Genomic DNA, 17,258 nt, shown 5'->3' with positions numbered 1-17,258 from the left:
ATCCCAACACTTATGTAATTCCCACTCTCAAGGCTTGTAACGGAACTGCATTACGCCTCAGTGGGAGTCATTATGCTACATTCACATTAGCAGCTACATTGTTCATTTCTGTTTCAATACAGGCCAGATTTTCATGTTTCAAAAATTTAAACTGGTTTAATTCCAAATTAAACAATTTTGCAATCAGTTTAATTGGATAGTACATTCATTTTTCTTTTTTTACATCTACCTGATGTGCTATCTCCGCGCTGTTTTGAAACAGTTTTACTGTTTTCTGTAAAGCGCTTTGGATTGCATGTCAACAAAAAGCTGCATGAATTTGACTCTATCGCATGGCCATGTATCAGATATAAATCCCCACATAAGGACCACATACTAAAGTGATGCAAGTCTGATTTAACAGTCAGCAATGACGATTAGCTTTCAGATCTCAGTAACAAAAACATTCGAATATGAGTGACTTCAGCCTGGTTATGCAAATGTATCATAAACAGCGAGTGAGTAGAGTCACATGTGTGGAATAATAAAGCATATATTTAAAAAAAATCTGATGGCACATCCCAGTCACACATTATTACTGCAACTGCTACAGAAGTGTATAGCTTAATGTATTCAGCTAAAAAACAGGCAGCAATCTCTAATATGGTGACATATGCATCAGCTGTTACATCCTCTCACCTATTGTCAGTGTCAACACTCTGATCTCACCTCCAATGGTCACTGTTGAAGTTATACTGACGGTAACAGCACATTACGTCTCACACATGTTAGAGTGCATAAAAGCATGGTAATAAATGGACGGCTGCAGTGACGGGAGGAGGACACGGAGAGAAAAACAACAACATGGATACAGAGCTCTCCAGTCTGACAGGTTAAATAGATAGGTACAAAGACAGACTGAAAGTGAGGCTGATGAGCATAAAAATGACAGGCAGACAAATGACAGACATGTACTGCTGTTCCACTTTCTCACCTCCGCGCAGCACGAGCACATTGACCTCGCTGCCCACTGGCAAGTCTTTCAGGATGTCCACCACCTGTGCGTGGCTCAGTGTTTGCACATTTTGCCTGTTGATCTCCTTGATAATGTCTCCTTTCTGCAGGCCACGGCACCATTGGGCATCAAGTATCATCTTCACCTTCTGGCCCAACGGGCAGTCAGCAATGGCAAACCCAAATCCTCCTGGCCCCTTCACCAGCGGCACACTCACCAGCTCCGGTTGTAACATCCCTTCTCCTCGCTCCCCCTGCCTCCCATTGGGCAAAGCCGCCACAACAGGCCGGCCACTGGCATCTGTAGTGACATAGTGGAGCTCCTGAGAGGAGCCATGGAGGACATCACCTTTAACCAGCAGTGGCTGTCCATTGATGAGGGGCACGGCTGTCACCACCTCTCCACCATGCAGGGCCTGCTGGGGCTGGACAGTCGATGGAAGAGGAGGAGGAGGGAGAGGGTCGTCGCTGTCCAGATCCACGTCGGGGGGAAGCAGGTAGCCGCGGCAAAGAACCATGTCCACATACTGGTTGACTGGAATGGACTGGAACATCTGCACCACCTCTGGATGAGTCTTCCCCAGAACACACATGCCGTTAATCTCTACAATCACATCACCTGTGAGAGAGGGAGAAAAGAAAGAGAGTTCGACTTCAGATATTTAATCAAGACATCAATCCTCTACATTTCTTAGATTAGTTCTTACTCTTTCTCTTGTCAGATGAATAGTATCTCGAACATTTCTTTTTGCTCTTCACTGCGCTCTCATATTTTAATTTTGGCAGCTCTTCCAATTTGCCTCAATCTATCATTCGTTCCTAATTCATTCCTGTCCCGCCTTCACTTGCTCCTTTGTTGAACAGACCTCAGCAGCTCTCTCTGTCACAACCACGACTGCGAGTGTAGATTTCTGTCACATTGTTCCATTGTAACCACCACACACACTGATGTTGGTTTGTGTAGACAGCCATGAGACAATGGAAACGTCAGAAAATCAACTATCTGAAACATTGAGAGTTTTAATTCTCGTTCAACCCAAGGCGCAGCACCAGGTTCAGCTTTTTTTTTTGCAATATTGCAATATTGCTAATAGATCTTACTACCAGCTTAAATAAGATTTGAACAATTATTATTTGGAAAACACTTCCCATGGGGAAGTTTCATCTGCTGAAGTATTACTCACCAGATGCCATCTTGTTGTCGAGGGCAGCCGGGCCATCGCTGAGCACATTTTTCACCTGCAGAAACTCATCTGTGCGGTCACCTCCAATGATGGTGAAGCCAAATCCCTGGGAGCTCTTCTTCAGCGCGGTGTGGTACAGTTCTCCCTTCAGCTGGTCGGGGTCAGCGGTGAAACCAAAAGCTCCCCCCTTACCTGTGCATAAGTCTATATGTCAGCTTAAAAGTGGCTTCACTGATAAAAGACAGCACCTACAACATCTTTGAAATCTCTGAACGGCACTGAGCATCAGATGCAGCGACACTGATTAATCAATTCATAGCTCTCTTGAAAGGCAATGAAATCCACCCATGTCTGCATTTGACGTTAATTATATGCATTATGTGATGGGGATCAACAGAGTAATTAGTCATTTGTAATTCACAGGCATGTACAAACCTAAACTAGATAAACCCTTCAACTGAGACATCTTTCCACAACCATACAGGGAGCAGAGCAGGAACAGACAGAAAAGGTTATATAAAATGTTAGTTTTATATACTAATGCGGCAGAACAGTGACATGTCACGCCTGACGGTATTCAATTTAGCAAGACGTCCTTTTTATTCAGTGTTTGTTAGACTTGTGAAACTTAAAGTAAGGGACACCTAAAGGTCAGTGGCAACATCAATATGGACCAGCAGGCTGACTGTTGGAGTTGCAGTCCACTAGATAAGCAAGATTCAGGGTCACACTGCATTACGCTGAGCAGATTCCCTATCTGGCATTTCTGTGGTATCAGCATTTAGAAGAAGGACACATCACTTTTTTGTTCGCTGCCCGGCGGTCCCGTTAACTCATAAATGATAAAGCTGAAGACAGCCAATGACAAATGGTGCGCCTTTACGCAGTTTGGGAGAATATGTTGTGACTTTCAGGTTCTTAGATGCCAGAAAAATCTTGTGTGCTTGTAGAAGTGCTCTGTCATTTTTAGTGAACGGGCACAAAACGACCCTACTTGAAAACATCAGATTATCACATAGATTTATTTAGCCTTTCGTCTGATGAATACGTTGGTCTAAATAAATCAATTCCTCCCTATTCATGTCAAGACTCATTGAGAAGGTGAAACTGCAGGCGTTTGACAATTTGGCTAATGCCTATTAATTAACTTCAAGCTCATCTATAACCAATTTCAAGTATTTGCTTCTAGGCCTTTATATTGTAGTGCGCACTCCTGATATGAATCCTGGTGTAATTACCTAATATAGACTGCACTGTGAACTGGATAGGAGTTATTCCAAATCAATCTGATATGCTTAATAATCAGATTTTTATCAGTATATCAGTGAAGTAAACCTCTTTACATATGAAAGGCACTGTCTTTCCTTATATTAAGATCATTGTAAGGTGCCTCTGACGTCTCTGGGCAGAAACCTAAACAAAGAACAAAAAAACACAAACTATTTTACTTAATTAACTTTCATTGACCAGGGTTTTATGAAGAATGCAAAAGAACGCAACAGGTCACATTAGCTATCCATTCATTCCTATGCTATCTGTGGGGAATGAATATATTTATGTAACACATTGTACTGACTGAGAGAATTGAAATGAAATTACTCTGCAAAATATACACTTTGATGTGATTATTGTGACGTGGAGTGGATATTTATACAGCAGAATATCCCTCGCCTCAAACACAACTGCTGTGCATAATATGTAACGTTAAAGCTGCATAACCGCTCCCAGTTTTTCCCTCTTAATCTCAGGTGTACATGGCAACATCCAGTCACAGTGAGCCCATTTCCATATTGAGTTTTTACGAGCACAACAGCTGCAGGTTGGTGGGGAAACTACCTACTGCCCAGTTGCCCTCTTGTTTCTTCCACTTTTGTAAGAACTGCAACTTCTGGAGGTGTGTGTGTGTGTGTGTGTGTGTGCAGAATTTTAATGTAGTCATGCTTTCAAATAGTCATAAACATCCTTTACTGCAGAGTAAACTGCTGTAAATGAATGTAACATCACAGCAAGAGTAGACTCCAGATGTCCACACTGTTGCATGGATCAAGAAAAGCTCATTTACATAACCACATTCAAACTGCTTAATAAATTCAACGAGTACTGAAATGACTATTTTACAGCACGTTTTTCTGTGTGTGTGTGTGTGTGAAGCATAAAGAAAGAGACAGGAAGTGAGTGTGGCGTGTGCGAGCCTGAACGTGTGTGGGTGAGCCCTAGGAAGGTCTCTTTGCCAATGTTTGTGGGCAGACTTTGAAGGCCAGAGGCAGACAAAACCATCAGATCCACCGCATCAAACAGCCATGGGTTTTGATTTCTCATGTGTGACTCGTTGCATCGGAACTCTCCAGTGACATTATTCAGCATAATTGAAAACGACATCTATCGTGCTTCAACAACGAAACAACAGCCAATTGCTGTTTCCAAGAATCCTCCTCGACCGGCAGAGGTGAAAAACAACTGGCATTGTCAGGGTAGAGTTGAGTCACAGGGGAAAGCACCAAATATTCAAGACAGACAAGGCAAGGCAAAGCACAAAGGACGAATTGAACACTGGTATGTTAGGTAGGTGACAAACAGTGTACAACACATACACGTGTACTGTATATGCATGCATGCGTATATGCAGGGTTGTTGTGTCAGACAGGTTGAGTATTACAGACATCACTGAGATTTTCACACAATAAGGGTGACAGAGTGGTCTGAAAAAGAGCAAATATCCAGTTTTCTGGGTAATAATGCCTTGTTGGTGCCAGAGGTGAAAGGAAAATGGCCAGACTGGTTTGAGCTGATAGAAAGGCAACAGTAACTCAAATAACCAGTCGATAAAACCAAGGAATGCACACAACCATCTCTGAGTGCACACACTGACCTATGAACTAGATGGACCAGAGCAGCAGAATATCACAATGGGCACTTTATAGCCACACATAATACTGTGTGGCCAGTGAGTGTATGTACTTTATATATCACACACACATACATTATATGTATACATCAGGGATGGGAATCTGTATCGGTCCAATACTGGTCAAAATCACTGGATCGGATATCGAACAGATAATATCCAGAAATCCTATATATTGTATGACTCTCTATGCAAAGACTGTAAATATATAGATAAACATCAGCAAAAGCATTTAAGGTGAGTCATGTTTGGGCTGTTTTTTTTTTTCTTTTTTGGTAGAACAATATTTGTTACACAGTTGGAGAATAATGTCTTTGAAATGACTCAAATGTAAATTGTCCTAAAATGACTGCTTCAAACTGTATCACGGGTTTGTGATATCGGTATTGGACACAAACAAGTGGTATCGTCCCAGCCCTAATATGAATATAGGTATATTTATATAATGGAAGTATGTGTGTCTACAAGTATAGTTGTCGTGTATATGTGTTGTTTTGTTGCAGCACATCATCATCAGCCTATTAACCCATCATTTGCTGCTGTCCTTGTAATAGCCGCTGTTATGAATGCCCTCCACCTTCACTCTACATCAGTTTCAGCAAGACCTCAACCACCACGGACACTAGTGTCTGGGCTGCCGGTTGGCGCGGATTCCCTCGATTACGATTTGTCAGGACAAGCACCAAAACTTTATCTCCTTTGTATGTTGAAAAACGGCAAAGTTTTCAACTGAATTGTTGCCTGAGGTGTAACTGCCAACGGATGATGCTTTGGTTGCATCATAGCAACTCCCTGACAGCTCACTAGGGTGTGTAATCACAATCAGGGGTGAAATGGTGGTTTCGTTAGTCCCTGCACACCTGAGCATGTGCTTGGCCCCTCTGACATACTGGTCCAACAGATGTAGACCTCACTCACTCACTCACTCACTCGCTCTCAGAACCCCTGCCAGTGTTGGCTTGTCTGTGTCCACTGCTGTAGCACTGTAATCTCTTATACATCTACAATAATGAAAACATGCTTATGTATAATGTTTATTTCAGGGGAAAAATGGCCTACAGTCAGCCTACAGTACAGACTATTATGTGTAAGCTGACAAACAAGTGTATCATATGTGTGTGAACCAGGGAGGAAAATATTCAGTTAGACCATCTATTAGATTTTGACACATTCTGCTGACTGTGCATGAAAGGATGATGTTCCCTCTGCTTTCTATTACCGGAAAACATATTTATCACAACACATCGACGGAGGTGAAATGGTTGTTCTCTTTATAGAATATAAACCAAAGTAATTGGTTGGTTGGAGGGTGGAGGATAAAGTGGTAGAAGACGAATGCGTGAGTGAGTAATTACACTACAATTAGGTTTAGACATTTAGCCGCTGCTTGCGTCCGGAATGATTTTTAATGAATACCGAAATAGTGTAAGCATAGTGAACTTCGGGGGTTTAATAACAATTAAAGCTGTCGTAGGCAGGACCGCTACAATAACAGTTTAATCGGTCTCATCTCCATGACACGTGACTCTTTTCCCGGTGTTGCAGTTGTTGCTCATGTCAGAATAGGGAAGGAACATATACATGCAGCTGTAGAACAACTCATACGAGAGGAGTCCTCGCTTCAAACCGACCTGTGACTAGTCAAAGATTTTACCAAGGCTGGACACAGAGTCTAGAGCAGGTGAAGAAGTCTAGTTTTCACTTTACTGATAAGTAACACGATATACATGTTACCTAATCCTGCTGATAAGAGCACATTAAAAGGGGATTTAATTTAGAGAGATAAGTAGGTATGTTTCAGTAAACTACACTGATAAACCCACAAGTTAGCGCGCAGTATCTGCATGTCCTTTATTTAACGCCTCTGCAGTTAGAGCAGACTGCATGTTTTTTTTAATCCTGGAGAGGAAGTTAAAAAAAGGCTCTGCTGTCCTTACCTTGGGATGGAGCTGCAGTGGCTTGTTGGATCGCGGCTGTTTCCTGGCTCAGCTTCTTCTTTGCCTCCAGAACGGGGTTCTCAAACTGGGTTTTCTGGTTGATGTGGCTGCGAAGAAAAACAGTGTCATATTGAAGAGAAGAGGAGGAGGAGGAGGAGACTTCACAAGCGATGAAAATGTCATGTTTCCCAGTAGAGTGATGGGTTAGAAGAGTCATTTTTATACATTTAAATTAAAAGCGCCTGTCCTCCTTACTCTCAGAGGTCTGACAGTAAATCTTGGAGAAACGTTTTGATTGCCCCACACCTCTTTATCCAGTCAGGAGTCAGCGCTCCACAAACAGGTGATCCTAGTTGCTCGTAAGGTTTCGAGGTTGTTGAACCAGAGTTTTGAGGTGACTGACAGCAACTTTAACTGCACCACCAAAGAAACCGCAAAAGGGAAAGAAGTCTGAATCCTTTTGGAAGCCTTGTATACACAACATGCGCCTTTGATTTGTTGAGGGACATTTTTTGACAATTAATTACCTACCTAATAACTTCATTTTTGATTTTCTAACGGAGCAACGCTCTCGTGGCGCCACTATAAATACATCCATACACTCAGTGTGTATACAGTAATAGCCGTCTATCGATGTGGGGAAGCTACAATGGATTTAAACAATTTAATAATGTAGGAAATGAACCCTCCTGACTGCCAGCAACATCCAATTCCTGCGCAATGTAAATAGCTTGTGTCCCGGGTAGCGGAAGCACAGCCATTGTTTCACAGTGGGCACATTTCAAACTAAAACACTGGCAGCTACAAGGTCCACCGCTTCACCGCTGAGTTTCTCACTCATATCACATTTACCGAGGAGGTATACTTCTGCAGTCAGAGCCATAAAACAACGCGAGTGTCTCCATTTTCTTTTCATCTCAACAGATTGCTACCTCTACCCCCCAGTCCCCACTCTCTCCCTCTTGTCTCCCTCTATGCATTCTAGGTAAATCTCTCCTCCTCTCCCTACTGCTGTTACAATAGCTGTGTGTCACTGTTTGTTTTTTGTTTGCTGGGGCAGTGAGCACACAAACAATATGCAAAGATGTATACATGATACATGTACGCAGACTTACAGCAAGAGACCACTCAGCGATGCACTCCCGTACATGTCACTGCAGCATTACCCGACAGAGTTTCCTTTGGCCACCCACTGGTAAACAACGGAACAATCCTGATCACAGTCGCTCACTCTTTTCCAGGTTATTTCTTCCTCTCTGGATGTTACATAACGCATTATGCTTCATCCATTTGTTTATTTTTAGACAGCATTGATTTACACCAGTGCACTACTAATGCACAGTGAGCGGTGAATTATGCACTTGTGGTGTGGTCCCTCTGGCCAAATGTGTCCGCGTGCTGTACTACGCGTGCTTCTACGAGGAACAGGTTCACAGTGATAGCAACTGGAGTGCTCGGATATTCCATAAATCTATAAATCAATAACAACTTACTCGACATAGTATGTGCCGTACTGCGGGTCGTCAATTTCCTCCCAGCCGTAAGGCAACTCTGCGAAAGAAGGGTTAGACTGTGTTACACTGTGGGACGATGCAAATACGGAGAGCGGATGAAAATAACAGATGGACACAAAGAGGAAGAGTGAGAACGGTATTTAGTAGTTACCAGGGCATTTCCCCCCCCTGACTGGGACATTTAGTATAAGAAAGTAGCCATGGAAATAGGCCATGGTGATTCTGTGAACATTTCCACAACAAGCTGCCTGATGTATGTCATGCCCTGATGAACATGTCATACAGCAGGAGAGAGAGAGGGGGAGAGAACGAGAGACAGAGTGTGAGAGAAAAGAGCTCCTCGTGCAAAGAAGAGCTGTAGAGTTGCTTTTCAGAGGCACCTCACCAACTGGCTTTCTGTTCGCCTGTAAAAATCCATTAAAACCAGGCTGGAAGGGTCCTACTCTTTCAGCTGTGGCCGCTCACTGTCTCTGCGTGCACTTAAGCTCACATTAGCATCCTGGGGATACAAAAGCATGTCTGGAAGCAGACCCATGTGCTAGATTTTAGGAAAACAAGGCCGTTTGCCTGTGACATTCGGTTGTACTCTTAGGTAACGTGTCGCGCCGAAGACAAGATACATGGTCTTTTTTTTTCTTTTTTTTTACCCATGCTCTTAATTTGATTAACTGCGTGAAACTATGTGAAGTGATGTATCGTGTAATAGAGGAATGCCCTTGTGTATATACATGCCCAGCAGTTAATGGAATGACTATGCGTGAGTGGACCAGCTGAGGAGTGCAGTCGACTTACCTCCATCCTCACACTTCTCGGGGGGCTTCGCCTTCTTTGCCAAGCGAGGATCCAACCATGTGGTCGTCTTGGTGTTGTGACTGTGGAACATAAAGAGCAGCCAGGAAAGCATTAGCAATAAAGACGACTGCCAACTGCTGCTGAGCCACGAGTAACCAACCAAAGAGCGCGCTCTCCAGTGTAACATGCTCTCATGCACAAGGGTTACAACCAACTGATCCATCGGTATATACTCTATAGCTGTCACATTCACGTTTTTATGCTTAGCTGGCCTTTTCAGAGGGGAGGAAAAACACAGTTTGAAATACAGCACATTTGTTTATTCTCAAATGTGCTAAACAACTGGGGTGTGTAATCTGGAGGGAAATCACAATGATCTTCTGGTATCTTCAGAGGCAAGTGTTCCACCGCTACATGTGAGGAAAACACACACACACAGGCTTCAGCAAGGTCCGTCTGGACTCCACTCAGCCTTTGAGAGGTTTGTTTACTTTGATTGGTTTTCTAGAAGGAGCTTTAATAAGGTTTTTATTTTTCTGAAATCCTGAGATTTCAGAGATGTGTTGTTTGGCGTAATAAAAAATTATTTATATGCCCCCGAACCTTTATATGATGAAATATATTTATATATATTTAAACTCTTGTCAGTTAGGTCTGTTGTAGTATGTGTAACTATACTGTATTCATACTCATACTCTGACCCGTTATCTGCCATTATTCTGATCCACCAGGACCTGTTAATATAAAGCTGTATTACCCCCAGTTAAACATACATATACACTTGTATGCAGCCACTCACATTAATATTTAAGAATAACTACAATCACTCACTGTGGTGTTTTATGTTTTTACAAAAAAGATAATCCTCGCAGCTGACCAGGCTTCATGTAATCTCATTTAGATATATATAAAAAGATACTGTACAATCACTTTGATTCGAAACGTTCGCTTGTATTTGTTTATGTATTTATTTATGTAAATGAGGCGACTTTTTACGGTTCCTGCGGATGAGACTTCACCCAGGCTCCTCTTTCTTTCCCTGGCATGCAAATGTGTTGTAGTCGAGCTGCTATTTTCCACCCTCAGTGATTTGCAGATCACAAACCCATCATTACATAGGCAGCATCTAACCTAACCCCATCTCTTGGCTGATTAGATACTGATTTGATGCGGAGAGAAACATTTATCTGTGCTTCATTATAAATTACAAAGATAGCGGTAAACACAATGCCGCGTTTCATCAGATAGCCCATCTTGCAGCGTACCCCCACTGCAGTTGTAAGATGACACACTTAACACGAGCAACACAAGTCCTCAGTTGCCCTGAATTTCATCACGTATCCAGAGACAACACTGCACTACACCTGCTGTAATCAAGCTAAAGTTGTATTGTCTGTGGCTTCCTCTTCATTTTAGTTTTTGAACTATGACTTCAAACTGTTTTGTCACAATGACGCTGGTGACAGCTGACAAATACAGTTCAAGATATACAATAATGAACAGATCATTTCCTACAATGGTTTTATTCAAACAGAAGCCGCAGATTAATGTTAATGCTCTTTTGTGTTGACAATTCAGACAAAAACATCTCTACACATCTCTAATAAATTGTTGTTTCTTCCGTGAATGCGATGTGTAATCTCATCAGAAACGCCATAATAATCTCTTAGCATGGGACATTAGTTATAACTTCCTCAGTAAGATGTTCTGACAAGAGCTAAATGTGTTTTATAAATTTAGATTTAGTGAAATGTTTGTATTACAATGTTAAATGTATTCAGTGCTGCAAATCACAACAAGTTTTTTTCTTTACTGACAAATGTTTTAAATAATTATTTGGTCAGTAAATCGTTGGCCGTCAAATCAAATAGTGAATTTAAAGAATTGTGACACATCAACAGTTTGTTATAATTTTAGTAGACAGATGTTAAGATAGCGATGGCATTTTTATTTGATAAAGTCATATGGAATAAATATGTGCATAAAGTGATATGACCTACGACCCATGGGTTGCACTTACTCTATGAAGTAGACCATGCCAGTCTCAGTGTAAGCCATTTCCCAGTTGAGGGGCAGCGGCTCCAGGCTGTCATCACGAGGAAGAGAGCTCCATGTGCGGAAGTCCATGGAGCTACTGGACTGAGTGTAGCTGGGCACTGCTTTCCTCCAGTCTGCCCTCTCTTTGTGCTCTGGATAGAAGGAGGGAAGGATAGATTTAGAGTGAAATGACAGAGGAGGGCAGGTGGAAAGGTTAGCCTGCAGGAACACCTCTGCTGCTCTCTTTTCCTGCCTGCTGCAGGAACGGGAGGTAGGGCTGATGTCACTCATCGGATTTGCATATGAGTGATGATGTGCATGTCACCGCCAAAGGGCTGCTTTGCATTTGCGGTGTTAATGCTTGGACCTACATATGTGTGTTTGTTTCCCGTGGGCTGCATATGAATATAAAGGCAGGGATTCATGTTAGAGCCACCGGAACGCTGAGGCAGCTTCTGTGTAATACAATTGTACGGCTGCTTTTCACATACAATATTTCCTACTGCGTCTGTAGACACTCCCCTCTAATGAGAACTCGCTCTACAGCAAGCATGAAACACACAACAAAGGCCCTCTTAATTCACTTAGCACTTCATGCCTTCCCTCAGAAGATGTTTATAAAGGGATAAAACACGAATGCCTATTATCCTTCTCTTTTCATGTGAAGCTAACCTCCTCACAACAGTGGATGATGCCAAGGGATGTCATGCACAACAGAAAAAGCATTTATGGGGGATGTGTTTCCTAAACATCACTCCACCTGCATTTTAAGACTGATTGAATTAAACACAGAGCCCTGTAGCAACATTAATGTTAACATTAATGGGGGTTTTTTCCCCCACTTTTTGTTCTTCGTCCTCTGATCTTAAATGTTGCTTCAAATTTAAAGACATTAAACACACAGAGGAAATGCACTTGAGAACGCTGTGCCGTAACCGTGGTAACACTGGGACACGCAGCCTGGGGCCACAGCCTCAAGGAGAGACGATGTCTTCAGTAAGGTTCACAGCAAGATGACAGCGCACTCCACGTTACACACGGACTGGTTAGAGAGGGACTATTAGGTGATGGAGACAGGGGTGAGATAAAGACAGGCCGAGCAAAGACGAGGGGAGCTGCAGTCAGGAGTTTACAGACTTACAGCTCACATTTTCAATTAACCTCCTTTTTCATTCGACCATAACTCTGTCCATCTACGGTGGGTGTGAGACTCCTGTGCTTCAGCTGTGGGCTGGAGCAGAGTTGTCGTTTGTACCTGGTTTGCCATCCATGAAAAGAGCTCATAGATGTCAGGGTATCATTTTGTGTTTGATTTCAATATGAGAGAGCAGTTGTGTAAACAGACCTTGGATTTTCGCGAGTCCTTTATACAGCTGGGTAAGCAGTGTTTGAGCCGTGACTGTCAAAACAATGTTCCTTTATAAGGACACTTTTTTTTTTTCAAAATCTCTAAATTTTAGCCGACTTCACTTAGAATAAAAAGCCAGATATGGTGAAAAGTGTCAAACCTATTTCTGTTGCACGGCTGCTCTTCATGTGGATGTTAAGGACAGACTTGCTCCTCAGAGAGCCGAGCTGTCCTGATTGATCGCATTCATAGGCTCTTGCTCTCTGGATCAGACTTTCTCAAGGTGATATGTGTGTGTTAAAAGGCAACAGTGAAAATCTATTAACAGTCACGCTATCACATTTGAATTTGTGCGTGAAAACTGTCACCTTGGAGACAACAGGAGACCAGGAACACACCATTTACTTTACTTTACTTTGGACAAAATGTCTCATTCCCCCAGGTTTTGAGAAACAACTATTTAACTAACATTTATTTTCATTATTAATGAAAAATGTTGGTTCTCTCTGTGGATTTCTCCCACAGTCCAAAGAAATTGGGGTTAGATTAATTGGACATCCCCTGTTGGTGTGAATGTGTGTTCTAATCTAAGAGAAAAACTAATACATTTACAGATCATCACATTCAAATGTGGTAGGGTTTTAACTTTGGGTAGACTGGAACTTTAGAATACATATACATTCATGGGAAATAACACTGTGCAATGTAATAAAGGTATATTAATATGACTTTCAAACATTTACAACAACAGTGAAATCTTCACGTTGTGAACACTCTTTTATCTGGTATCACGACGAGAGGGAAAAAAAAGTAAAACACCATTTTATCTGTGTCTAGAAAAACAGCAAAACCTATACTGACGAATAAATGATAAGTGGTGGATGATAATACACGAGCTTAAGATCTGAACAGGAGGATGTACGACTGTGGTATCCTCAAATAAACCCAGTAAATGGTGCAGAATCTGCAACGAGCCAGAGTTTCCATGGCTCACAACAGGGACTGATAACGACTCTGACATAATGTTCGCAAGAAACTGGGTTATTTAACATGGCGTTCTGAGGTATGACTTTTACTGACCAGGCAATCCATTGACTAGCGGTGGCCTGTCATCATCGTCTTCTTCCTCAGGGACCACACTGTCCTTCCTGTCCATCTTACTCACTGAGGTGGTGCGCTTCCTGGTAATCTCGCCACCATAGTCTTCATCGAACAACACCTGATCCACTAGGTCAGGCTGCACCAGGTTGGGCTCCGCTGGAGGCTTCGGGGTCCCATAGTAGTTCCCTTAGAGAATAAACGATGGACAGAATGGAGAGAAAAGGATGCGATTTAAAGATTGTGAGACACAAAAATACTCGAATGGGAAAAAGAAACCAATGCTGCACTGAGAAATTGTGACATCCTGCGTTTCTGTTGATCATTTGATCGTATTTACTGATAAACTCAGTACTGATGTACAGCAGATACATCCCTAAAAGAAAGCAAATGTTAAAAAAAAATAAATGGATCAATGTTTGCTTTGTGAGGAGAAAAGTCTGATATCACTGCAGTTCATCTGGTTAAAAACATCCCCAAATGTCACTCACAAGCACCCATGGTTGTCTACTTATAAGGATTAAAAGTCTGCAACCCTTTGCACTTCGTTCATGTCTCTTCACCCTCATCTTTGTTTCCGTTGGTAACTGCCCCACAGGCCTGTCATTACTCAAGTAACATTAAAATCACTTCGCTTAGAATTTGCCAGCAACAAATTACGCAGATCATTGAATACAGCAATTATCTCTCACTCAGCTTGTTTCACTCTCCTAAAGAAGAAAAACCTTGTGCTAAGAATTATAATTATTCTGTTAGATAACAGTAAACCCAGAAAGAGGGGAGGAGGTTGTGGACGAGATGGTTGCTAAATGCTTTTTTTTTAGTCAGATGTTATTGTGAGAGCATATTAGTAATTTGGCAATCCATTTGTACGGTCAAACATTTACAATAGGCACTCATTGAATTGTGCCTACTCAGCTAAATCATGATTTCTAATTACATTAATTAAAGTAAAGAGAGAGGTGCCAGTGGGAAAAGTGGATTTTCAGCAATTGAATTAGCCTCCGCAAAGTTGATCTTATTTTCATTTGGATCAAGCTGTCTACGGGACCATGGTATTCTTCTTCTTCTTCTTCTTCTTATTATTATTATTATTAATAACCTTAATGCAGCCATTGCAAATGCTATGTTGTAAAACCAACCTTTATCAGATCGGATCTTTTTTTAGCGTGGTACAAAGAGGAAAAGCTGAGAGCAGCAGCATGCTAGGAACAATAGAAATAGAGTCATCCCAGCATCTTAACAACAAAATCCAGCAACACCACAACAGCTTTTTTTTTTTTTAAAACTGAACCCATCTCGAGTCTAGCCTCATCCCCACAGGCATGCCAGCTACAAAACATGGCAAACTGGGTTAATGCAGCTTTTCTCATCTTCCCTCAAAGCAGCATGGAGGAGGTTGGCTGGGAAAATTTAACTTACTAAGTAAACACTCATCCGCATTTGACAGAGACCTCTTCATTAACAGGCATGGCACAACGATGTCAAAGAGAGATTGGGTCTGCTGCAAGCTCTCCATCTGTCTCCCGCCACACATTGACATTCATCAGCCACAGACACTGCACTCTGTGTTTAGTGACTTACAAACATGTCTCTTGGCCCCTAATAGATGTGTGTCTCAAATATCCAGGCGGTGTGTGTGGAGCCAGTGCCTCAGTGAAGATTTGTGGCGCCATTTTCCGTTATAAATGGAGGGACGCCTCATAAGCTGATGAGCTTCTTCTGCGTTACTTTTGATCCTCGTGTCATAGGGTTGATGAGCCAGGAAGAGTGAGCCTACTCTTCCAGAGTGCGTACGTGCAAGCAATTTCATGGCAGTGAAATAAGCTACGGGTAATGAAAAGACTCCTGTGGTCAAGGACGTTGCACATACACAGCGGAAGGTCGTGGACACTCTCTCATCTTGCCAAGATCATGAGCAGTCACTCAACCACAAAAGCATCTACATGACATACATATTCATACTGTATATATATATGTATATATATATATATATATATATATATATATATATATATATATATATATATATATATATATATATATATATATATATATATATATATATATATAAACAATGAAAATATAAACTCCTGCTAGAATCACTGGCCTCATTCAGACCTAGTGTTAACATCCATCCCGAGTGATGCCATCAGGTGCAATGCTCCAAACCTGTTCAGACCATGTCCTCAGATCCAACCAAAGAAACCACATTTGAAGACGCATATAGCCATGTTCCTGCGCCGCATGAATGCAATCTGTCTTTGAGACGGATAAGAGACTGCCTCCTTAGCTGACGTCCTCTCACGAACTGCAGTAAAGTCACTGTATTTTTACACTACTCAGTCACTGTCACTGCTTGACCCTTTTTTTGCTCTCTCTGCCAAATAAGTTGACATCAGACTTGCAAACAGACATGAAAGTGTGTACATGAATAAAATGATCTAATCAGCATCAGTAAAATAATCAAATCTAATCCGGGACACATGTTAATGCCATGTGTGATTGCCATGTATTTCACGCTATCCACAAGTGATCTGATCTGATCTAGTTTGCACAATCTATGTATATATATGTATCTATACACTGCCTGGCCAAAAGAAAAGTCGCCACCTGGATTTAACTAAGCAAATAGGTAAGGGGTTGCTGCAGTTGGTCAGGTCTAGGTTCAGCAACATTATGTGACTACCTGAATATAATGAATGACCAGATTATTCCATCAATGCATTTTTTTCTCTCTGATGACATGGGCATATTCCAAGATGACAATGCTAGGATTCATCAGGCTCAAATTGTGAAAGAGTGGTTCAGGGAGCATGAGACATCATTTTCACACATGGATTGGTCACCACAGAGTCCAGACCTTAACCCCATTGAGAATCTTTGGGATGTGCTTTGGGAAGGCTTTGCTCAGTGGCCCGACTCTCCCATCATCAATACAAGATCGTGGTGAAAAATCAATGCAACACTGGATGGAAATAAATCTTGTGACATTGCAGTAACTTATGGAAACAATGCCACAGTGAATGAGTGCCGTAATCAAAGCTAAAGGCGGTCCAAAGATGTGACCCTTTTGTTTTGGCCAGGCAGTGAGTGTATATATATATATATATATATATACATATATATGTAAATATATGTATATATATATATATATATATATATATATATTTATATATATTTATATATATATATATATATATATATATATATATATATATATATATATATATATATATATATATATATATATATATATATATATATTAGAGCTGGGCATAGATTAATTTTTTTAATCTAGATTAATCTAGATTAAAATGGCTCATTTGAATTCTTCTTCTGCTAAGTGCTAAGTATCAGAGTAAGATTGCTAGTAGTAGTAGGCAACTATCAGCAACTAATCAGCAAAACGTTGATAACGTTAGCTAAAGCTATACCGCGTGAAGTTAG

General features: G+C 41.4%; 1 protein-coding gene across 2 annotated transcripts in view; it reads right to left on the bottom strand.

The window, feature by feature from the left end:
* The window catches only part of LOC122768113 (membrane-associated guanylate kinase, WW and PDZ domain-containing protein 3), a 123,394-nt gene that overhangs the window by 11,589 nt on the left and 94,547 nt on the right, over nucleotides 1–17,258 (bottom strand). For both annotated transcript variants that reach the window (XM_044023851.1, XM_044023852.1), the window contains exons 4-10: nucleotides 13,791–13,997; nucleotides 11,346–11,514; nucleotides 9,326–9,405; nucleotides 8,513–8,570; nucleotides 7,020–7,126; nucleotides 2,178–2,369; nucleotides 974–1,612 (exon numbers count right to left, since the gene is read on the bottom strand). In XM_044023851.1, coding sequence (XP_043879786.1) covers nucleotides 974–1,612; nucleotides 2,178–2,369; nucleotides 7,020–7,126; nucleotides 8,513–8,570; nucleotides 9,326–9,405; nucleotides 11,346–11,514; nucleotides 13,791–13,997 — 1,452 coding nt within the window. The remainder of the gene's footprint in view (nucleotides 1–973; nucleotides 1,613–2,177; nucleotides 2,370–7,019; nucleotides 7,127–8,512; nucleotides 8,571–9,325; nucleotides 9,406–11,345; nucleotides 11,515–13,790; nucleotides 13,998–17,258) is intronic.

The sequence above is a fragment of the Solea senegalensis genome, linkage group LG4 (genome assembly GCF_019176455.1).
Source record: "Solea senegalensis isolate Sse05_10M linkage group LG4, IFAPA_SoseM_1, whole genome shotgun sequence".
In the NCBI taxonomy this organism is placed as follows: domain Eukaryota; kingdom Metazoa; phylum Chordata; class Actinopteri; order Pleuronectiformes; family Soleidae; genus Solea; species Solea senegalensis.
The sequence above is the reverse complement of the archived record's forward strand: the minus strand, read 5'-3'. Positions and strand labels throughout refer to the sequence as shown.